At 37.4% G+C, this 9,230-nt stretch overlaps 1 protein-coding gene across 2 annotated transcripts; it reads left to right on the top strand.

Annotated features, from left to right (window-relative positions):
- Window positions 1-48: 48 nt before the first annotated feature.
- On the top strand, window positions 49-8,461 carry ATP5PF (ATP synthase peripheral stalk subunit F6). 2 transcript variants are annotated; one of them, XM_007430622.4, is made up of 4 exons: window positions 49-235; window positions 2,712-2,903; window positions 6,966-7,090; window positions 8,350-8,461. In XM_007430622.4, the coding sequence occupies exons 2-4, from the start codon at window positions 2,734-2,736 to the stop codon at window positions 8,376-8,378; spliced, it is 324 nt and encodes a 107-aa protein (XP_007430684.1). In that variant the 5' UTR covers window positions 49-235; window positions 2,712-2,733; the 3' UTR covers window positions 8,379-8,461. The 2 variants fall into 2 exon arrangements, with proteins under 2 accessions (XP_007430684.1, XP_025023953.1); XM_025168185.2 differs by having other exon boundaries at window positions 230-369.
- The last annotated feature ends 769 nt before the right edge of the window (window positions 8,462-9,230 follow it).

Below are 9,230 nucleotides of genomic sequence, written 5' to 3'. Positions count from 1 at the left end.
CAACCGGAAAGGAATTCGAGTTGCTATAATAGGGAGAAGGTGAAGGTGAACCGTGTCTACATAGTACGTGACCGGGGGCGGTCGGTCAAAAAGCAAAGTTCCCGAAACCCATTGCGGCTTTCGGCGGCGGGGCGGGGCCACTTGACTGCAGGCTCGAGGAAGGTGACCGACGGATCGTGCTTACGGAGTGGGAACGGGTGAAAGAGCAGCCATCTGTGAAGGGTTTCGGCTTTAGGTAGTTTAATCCCATTTCTCTTTTTTCGATCACGTTGTTTAGAGTTGTTTCTCCCCATTTTCTCGAATATTCTGGCTTCTATAGAATCCCTGGAATGGTGCAGATTTTAAGCGAGCGGCTGCAGTCAGCCACAGGTAAACGGCTAATTTGTCGACTCCAAAAGTGGTACGTTAATCTTGGCCACGGTAGCTGGGTATCGCGGAAATAGTTCTCCAGTGCGTCAAGAGGGGATCAGATTGGGGAAAGTGGGATAAAGAATGCGAAGTAGCTTGCTGTGCTGGCAGGAACTTTGGCAGGAAAGGCTAGTGCCAGTTGATGTTGTGGAGGGCCGTAGACCTGGTCATTATGCTCTCAGTGGAGTTTCCACTAAGACAATATTTCAGCTGTCGTCTTACCATTTTTACTGGACCTGTTTATTTTTATTCAACGAAGAAGGATAAAGTGAACGCTGCTGCTGCTCTTTTTCACTCTACTTGCTGCTCTCTCACTCAAGAGGGGCAAATGAATGGGTATCTACAGCAAAAAAGACTACTGTAGTAGCAGTACTCTAAGGCTACTAACTAACTCTAACTACTACTAACTCTAAGAGTACTAACAGCTCTAAGGCTGTTTGGAATGGACCTCAAAGGGTATTCATTGATGGTAACTTTATTAGCTCCACTGTAGTGCTTGCTCGATACTGCCAACAGCTTCAAGTCTAAAGCTTTAATGTTGCTGTAATAAACAGTTTTCAGGAACGCTTAAATATTTAAAACCAGTATAGTTTTGATTTTATGCTGGAATTCAGTGTCATTAAGCAAGATGCTGATGCTGATTAGTTTAACCCCAATCTTAAACCAGTAACATTCCCATGGGCGGTTGAGAAATGAGAAAGCCCCTCCTTCAGCATTTAGGAAAGATGAAGAATTACAAAGGGTTAAGCAAAATGAAAATACCAAACTCTATCAGTAATTAATGAAATGATAGTTCTTAAATGAGCTAGGTAGGACAGAAATATTTTTGCATGAAAAGATGTCTGCGAAAATAGATGGAGTGGCAACTAATCTACCAGCTGACGTGATTGAATAATTCACTTTTTTGTTCTGCTTTACCTGCAGCCTAGTTGAATTGCCCAAACTGGACATCCTATTGATTCTTTGTTTTAAAAGTAAGAAGCTAGTTGGCAAAGTAGTTTATTATTACCTTAATCTCCTCTGTTACCATTAGCAATATTATGTATTTATTTGACTTCTGTGCCCACAAATTAGAATGACTCAAGGTGATTTACCATAAAACTCAGCAAAATCAGAATGCAAAATGTAAAAAATTAAATGATTGTATGGAAGTATCCCCTCCCTCCTGGGCTTGGGTGTCAGACTATCTGTGAATTAGTTTTATTGAAATATTTATATTGATAGTGGGTTTTTTTGTTGGTTGTGTTTTTATCTCAGCAGCTGATTGTCTATTTAGTTTACTTTTTTTTTTTTTTTGGCTGTTATTTTAAAATGGTTACCTGCCCAGAGTCACTTGTTAGAGATGGACGACATATACATTAAATAAATAAAAGTTTTAGCTATTAGTTTTAGAATAAGCTGATGGCCTATTCAAAAAGCAAGGTTTATACTACTGATCTAAAACACAGGAATGGGACCAAATGGACCTCTGGAAATGATAGTCTAGAAAGCATGAAAGACAACAGAGAAGGCATGTTATCTTTGAGATACCACAAGATGACATTGTTTAAATGAAGGGATCCAGAGATACCCATACTGTCAGATCTTATAAGACAAGCAGAGACAAGTAGAGAAATATTGTCTTATAAGTAACAGTCCTTGAGCCATGTAGAGCTTGATAGATGACAACCAGCACAATGAATTGCACCCAGAAACCCACTTGTATCCAGTGGAGCTCACAGAGCAGAGGTGTGACATGGGCTTACTGAGGTACATCCACAATTGATTATGAGCCACATTCTGGATCTGCTAAAGCTTCAGAAGGGTTTTTAAGAGTGGCTCCACATAGAGCATGTTACAGTAATCTAAGAAAGAGATGACTAAGGCATGAGTGACCATGAGCAGAGCCTGCTGGTCCAGGAAAAGGCTCAGTGGTACACAGGACAAGACCATCCTGGCCATCGCTACCACTGAATGGGATACTATCTAATGGGATAGTGGCAGTCTGAAATTATTTGCAAGATTTATCTATAGCTTTTCACCATTTGGGTTAAAAAGGTCAACAATAAAATAAAATGAAACAAAACAGTAAAAATCAAATCCCAATCCATTAATATACTGAAGGAAGATATTGAGATGTTTGTTGGAATAAGCAGAGCAAAACTCATAATATGGTTTGGAAGTGGCAACTTGGAAGTCCCTGCTTTTGTGGAGTGAGTTTAAACTAGAAACAGGGCTTTCCCAACTTATTTCAGACTAGTAGGGGGCTCATATGAAAGTATATAATTTGCATTTGAGATGTAACAGATTTTTTGTCTTTCTAGCTGAAACTTTTGCAAATTCATCATGATACTTCAACAGTTCTTCAGATTTTCTTCCATCTTCCGTTCAGCGCTCTCTGTCCAGTTGCATAGAAATATTGGCTTTTCTGCCATTGCATTTAATAAAGCTAAGGAACTTGATCCCATACAGAAGCTCTTCTTGGACAAGATTAGAGAATATAGGACAAAGAGCCAGTAAGTGAATGATCAATTCATTTATATGAACAACTACTTTTGCTACTCACAATTGCTGCAAGTTATTTTATAGTATTACTTGGATGTCAGTTGTATTGGGTTTAATGTGGAATAGTAATATAAACATTTCTTTTTATTTGTTATCACTCTTATTTGGTAAAACCCATGGACTGAAAGATCCTGGAATTATGGATCTAATTTTATATAATAATTTATATAAGAGTTCTATAAAGGTAGTCCCCAGTTTAAGAATGGGTTCTATTCCCAAGGTCTATCCTAGAGTCAAATTTGTATGTAAGCAGGAATAGTATTATTGTATAATACTGTATAAGTAGTATTGTGTAATGAACTCAAACCATTGTGTATTTAACTCAAATCACTGTGTATTTAATTCGGATTTTGATACAATAGACTATGGGTCTGTAAACCGGGTGTTCTTAACCCAGGGACTATTTGTAGTATACTTTATAGTTCTTCTCTCTCAATCTACTGGCCCCTGAATAAGATAATGCATAGCATCCTTCCATGGCCCCCAGTCCCCCACCCAGAGATTCTGAAACTAATAAATCAATTGAAAAGTGGAAAAGCTCCCAGATCATTTTCCTCAATAAATGAACAAGTATAATGTTTTTGACTCATTTGTTTAATTGGGTTCTCTTTATCTAGTTTTAGGACTTGTGTGGAAAACAGATTGCATTTTAAGTCATACTTATGCAGAGATATTGAAAGTTCAAAAAAGTTCACAAACTTTTAAGTACCACTGAAAATATATATCCCAAATGCTGTATAGCGAACAGATAATACAACTACAGTGATCTAAAGCTCCTGGATGCTGTCCAATCTAAACTTTTGCAAGCACTCTTTCAGGTTCCATGTTATGTTCCAAACATTCTAATTTGCATGGAAACAGGAGTGATCCCATTGGAGGCAAGGGTCTAGGTTTGCCGTCTCTCTTATTGGTTCAAACTTATATTTTCTCTTGGCCCACTGGCCCCACTAATTCTTCTTGATGATTTCACATCAAGATGGGAAGTAAAAATCATAGCTGATCTGTGTGATTGCGGCCTTTCTATCCACTCTTTGGTATTTCTAGGCCTAAAGAAAGCAAAAGCTGAGATTTGCCAAAGGGTCTTTGATATTGCATGTCAGACAGACTTGAGTACTATAAGCAACTTACAAGGGTGGGTTCCTTCCTAGAAACTTTTTAGACCTGCAAACTATCTATTCAATCTGGTTTGCTCAGCACACTGCACAGCCTTCTTTTTGGCCTGATTTAATGCTCTACCCTTGGCAGTATTGAATGGGAAGTTTCATAAAATCCCATTTAATGAGAGAAATTGTCCCTGTGGCCAGAATCAGCCTGACCTTGGTGCACATAGTTCTTCGTTGTCCCTTTTAGGAGAGCTTATGTGTTGGCATACCTACACGATCTCCTAGTAGAAATCAAACTTTCAGTGAGGGAGAGGTGTTTGTTTTCTAACTATCAGACCAGAATCCTGGTGTTATGAACAGAGTTCTTTCATATTATGATAGTTCTTATCAGCGGCTATTGTCATACAAAGGCTTAAGGTGTCCTAGTCTTGGAACAATGTCATGAGGAAGTCCTTTTATTCTCTTGCCTAAATTTTATTTTATCAATTTTGTTTTGCTTTGTTATATTTTGTTCTTTTTTGTTTACTTCTTACATGTGTAAATTTTAATTGGCAGGACTATATGGTGGCTTATTCTTCTTATTGTATTTGAGCCTGCTTTTATGTGTTGTTTTGGGATTGTAGCTACTTTGCTGGTCATTGACCATAAATGAATTAAAAAATGTTTTAACTACCTTTGCTTTACAGTATGATTTTCAAGATCTATAGTAGCAGGGTCAACAAGTCTTCCTCCTTGCAATGAACTTCCTGAAATTTTCTGCCTGTTGATAGGCAAATGTATTGATATGCAGCAGGATTTTTAGGACAGAGAGTTGATAAGGCAGCTTCTGTCAGTCCCATTGTTATTAGCAGCAGAAAAACAGAAATCTTTCCCAGTAACCCTATATACAGTGGAACCTCGGTTTACGAACTTAATTCGTTCCGTGACTCTGGTCGCACCCCGAATTGGTCGCAATCCGAAGGAAATTTCCCCATAAGGTTCGATGTAATTACCGTTAATCCATTCTGGCGTGGAGGACAGGGAGGCGGCTATTGCTTGGAGGGAGAGTCCCCCTCCCTACGACCACGTGTCAGGGGCATAAAATGGCCACGGACCACGTGTCGGGGTGGAAAAATGGCCGCGGACCACGTGTCAGGGCGGAAAAATGGCCACGGACCATGTGTCAGGGGCGGAAAATGGCCGCGGACCACGTGTCAGGGGCAGAAAAATGGCCGCGGACCACGTGTCAGGGGCGGAAAAATGGCCGTGGAACACGTGTCAGGGGCAGAAAATGGCCGTGGATCACGTGTCGGGCGGAAAAATGGCCGCGGACCGTGTCACGGGAGGGAAAATGGCCGCATATCCTGTTCGTACCCCGAGGCGGAGTTCACAAACCGAGGTAAATTTTTGCGGCCGGAGCTGGTCGTAACCCGAAAAGTTCGTTAACAGAGGAGTTCGTAACCCAAGGTACCACTGTAATTATATTTGTGTATGGCCATGTTTGTTAGTAATAAGCTGGCAACAGAAAGTTGCCCATTCTACTGTATAAGAAAGATATTTCTAAGACTACACATAAACACATATAATAGAAAATAGAATGGCAAAAACACTTGTGAATTAATATATCGTGCTGCATATGTTATTAACATACTTCCTGGAGGAAGGATAAATCCTAGGATTCTCTATACATAACTATGGACAGTTTCTACAATGGCAACAGGAACAATTGAGCAGGAAATATTAGCTTTAATGCCACACTGTATGCCTCACTTTGTATCTTAGTTATCTTTCCCCCAAATAATGTTGAAGTATAACATTGTAGTCATGTATTACAGCTATACCTGCAATAGAATTTCTAGCATCAGATGCAAGCTGTGTCAACTAGTAAACTATCCATTATAGCTTAGATTTATTTTCTATTAGCCTATACTGTAATGTTACTAAATTTCCTCCAAGGGAGCTTTCTCCCCTAATTCCATCTTCCCTTTTCAGGCAAATTGAGCAGGCTCTGGGTACCTGGAGCAAATGAAGTAGATTGTCCATTTACAAAATAGCTGCTGTGGAACAGGTGTCTCTTTCACAATATGTTGCTATTTGACATGCTCTTTGCCATATGACATGACCAGTGACAAAATGCCCATTTAGCAAAAGGCAAACAATACTTTCTGTCAGCCCAGGTTCCCATTTTTTGGGACAGATGTATGTAAGCATATAGATGCATATACTTTCAAGAAGATCTGCAGCCACCCATTTTTTTTCTAAATTAAGTGGGAGGGGAGGCATACTAGAAAATGGAATTGAGGCTATTGTTTTTCTTGGAAGCATGCTATTTTAAAGTTAAAGTCATGTGGAACGGAACTGGCATATTCCAAAGAGGTGTGTGCAGGCACATTGATGCCAATATGTACCAAAGATGCCAATTGGTGCCAGGTTGGAAACCCTGTATAGTGTAGGCCACTGTATATGTATATTTATGTATATTGTTTTATTGTATTTTAATTAACATTTATTCTTTTTTTTATTGTAAACCACCCAGAGTGGCTCCTTGAATGAGATGGGTGGTGACTAAATTTGAAATATAAATAAATATCTAGCCTAAGATTGTTCTGCAAGTATATTGATGACTGAGAATTCAGTTTAGTATTTTCTGATTTGTCAATTTGTAACGGGATTTTCCTATGGCTTTCTTCTTGATAATTTAGCTGTTCCACAGCAAGTGTTCAAAGATTATAATTATCTAATCTAAAAGCTATTATAAACATGTTTATGTATTATAAATCTTGTAATCAGTTCTCATTCTGTTTGTACTTAAAATAAATAAATTATTCATTCCCAAAGAAATTGATTTGTAATTCTCATACATGGATCTTTTAAAAAAGATGTGCTCAGGTTTTCATATTCCTTTGGAAAAATCAGTTCTTGTATTTGTAGAAAAGCTGGTGGCCCTGTTGAAGTTGGTCCAGAATACGAGAAAGAGCTAAATGACCAAACTGAGAAACTCTTACGGTTATATGGTGGAGGAGACATGAACAAATTTCCAGAGTTCACATTTGAAGGTAAGGTTTTAGAAATGTGTCCATTGTTAATATATAATATGATTATAAAGGTGATAAATCTGAAGATATAGTTTACTGATGGCCACAGTATGATTATAGGCAATAGGTTATGTGCAGCACTTCTGATTCAGAGGCAAAAATGTGCTTCAGAATGCAAGCACCTTTCTACAACTCCTTAAAGCAGCTGTACGTTTTCCTAGGATCACAGAGCTGCCTTCCATAATTGCTACATGATCCCATCAAAAGATGTGTTTGGTTTAAGGAGTTGCAGCACAAGTGCTATGTTCACATCTCTGCATGCTCTAAAATCCCTTTTTTGCTTTCAAATTCAAAGCATTATACAGAGACGAGGTGGTGTTGTTGTGTCTTTGAGTCAGTTTTTGACTCCTGATAACTGCCTAAACTAGTCCTTGCAGTTTTCTTGGAAAGGTTTTTCAGAAGTGGTTTGCCATTACCTCCTTCCTAGGGCCTAAAGAGAGGGACAGGCCCAAAGTTACCCAGCTGGCTTTACGCCTAAGGCAGAATTAAAACTCATGGCCTTCCAGTTTCTAGCCTGGTGCCTTAACCACTATGCCAAACTGGCTCTCTATACAGACCTAGCAGGCAGTATTAATACATTTGAATTTTAAATGTAGTTTAGTGGTTCTAAAAAAACACTGTTCTGAATTCTCTTCAAAACATAACTCAATTACCTGATTGTAGTTTCAGTACATTTATAAAAAATATATCCAAATGTTAACTCTCAGTATAGAATAATGTTGCAGAAACCCATGTTTTCATATTCTTAGCATAGTAATCATAATCTGTTCTGTCTCCAACAATATCTGTACACATTCATACTTGGCATCTTTGTGTTATCGATCTTTTGATCAGGTCAATGTACGGTTTTCTAGTTTGAGATGATACTTTATGGAACTTCCTAAAATTCCTTTCTTTTGTTATTTTAGGTGGTAGCTTGACTGAGAAGCAACTTGGCAAGCTTTACTTTTGCATAACTCAGTTTAAGTGATTTGCAATCTGTAGTTTGAAAAAAAGTGAGGTCCAATGTTGCTTTTTGATCTTGATTACTTGAACATTTTTATGCCATGGCATATCACAAAGCAAATGCTGTAATTATTTGCTCCTATTTGGGAAAAAAATGTGTATCGAACAGTGTGACTTTATTTCTTGCACAGTGGCAATAGATATCAAGATTTGAAGCCTTTTAGAAAACTTTATTTTCAAAATAAACTAACAAGATTTTTTTCCACTCTCAACAGAACCCAAATTTGATGAAGTTCAGAAGTGATGTGATCATGTGTGTACTAAGGGTCAGGCTGGACATGTTGAGTTGGTCTGCAGTTGTAACTTAAATAAACAGTTCAATAGTAACAGTGTGCACTGGTGTTTTGAATTCAGTAACACATGTAGATTCTTACTCATCTAATATGCTTGTATAAGCATATTGCTAAATATTTCATTACAAATTAAAGTCTTTATTTTTCCGATAAGCTGTGTTTCATTATCTCATTAAACATAGTAAAAATTTGGGGAAATAGTTTAAATACTCCACATATTTCAATTATGTAGAATTAGAATGTAACAATATTCTAGATGTCTAATATGGCTTTTATCATATTGTAAACTACTTAAGCAACAGGACTGCTTAAATGATTAAAATCTTATTTTTATGCACATCAGTGATTACTCTTGCTTGGCAGCCTTTTGTGGATTTCACATTTTTGTAGAGTTTTTTAAGGAAATATTTGTTTTTGAATAAATATGAGAGCCATTAAAATGGTAGACAATTTCATCACAAAGTCTGTAATTTGGTGATACTGGCTCCTTAATAAATAATTACTTTAAAGATAATATGCAAGCCTATAGCATGTCAAGGATATTGAAAACTGAATATGCTTTATTGCTAATTTAAAAAGGAATCTATACATTTCTAAAATCTTAACAGAACAGTAAATGATTCCCCTGCTTTCTTAAATGTTGACTTCATTTTGAGAACTCTGAAATATGATCATTTATTTATATATTTTAAAAAATTAAATGGCTGCCAAATCAAAATTTTGAAGGATTTTTAATATACAAGTGAGTTGTTAAAGTATACCTGATGATTCAAGTGTGTATGCATATATCATATTAATTTTTC

Source organism: Python bivittatus, unplaced genomic scaffold (genome assembly GCF_059951505.1).
Source record: "Python bivittatus isolate LINGU-HERP-01145 unplaced genomic scaffold, Pbiv_v1 ctg000350_np1212, whole genome shotgun sequence".
NCBI lineage: Eukaryota > Metazoa > Chordata > Lepidosauria > Squamata > Pythonidae > Python > Python bivittatus.
The sequence above is the reverse complement of the archived record's forward strand: the minus strand, read 5'-3'. Positions and strand labels throughout refer to the sequence as shown.

Coding starts and splice junctions, on each gene's coding strand:
- ATP5PF (XM_007430622.4), top strand. CDS start 2,734: ATGATACTTCAACAGTTCTTCAGATTTTCTTCCATCTTCCGTTCAGCG. Junction 2,904..6,965: donor GAATATAGGACAAAGAGCCA/GTAAGTGAATGA, acceptor TTGTATTTGTAG/AAAAGCTGGTGGCCCTGTTG. Junction 7,091..8,349: donor TCCAGAGTTCACATTTGAAG/GTAAGGTTTTAG, acceptor CACTCTCAACAG/AACCCAAATTTGATGAAGTT.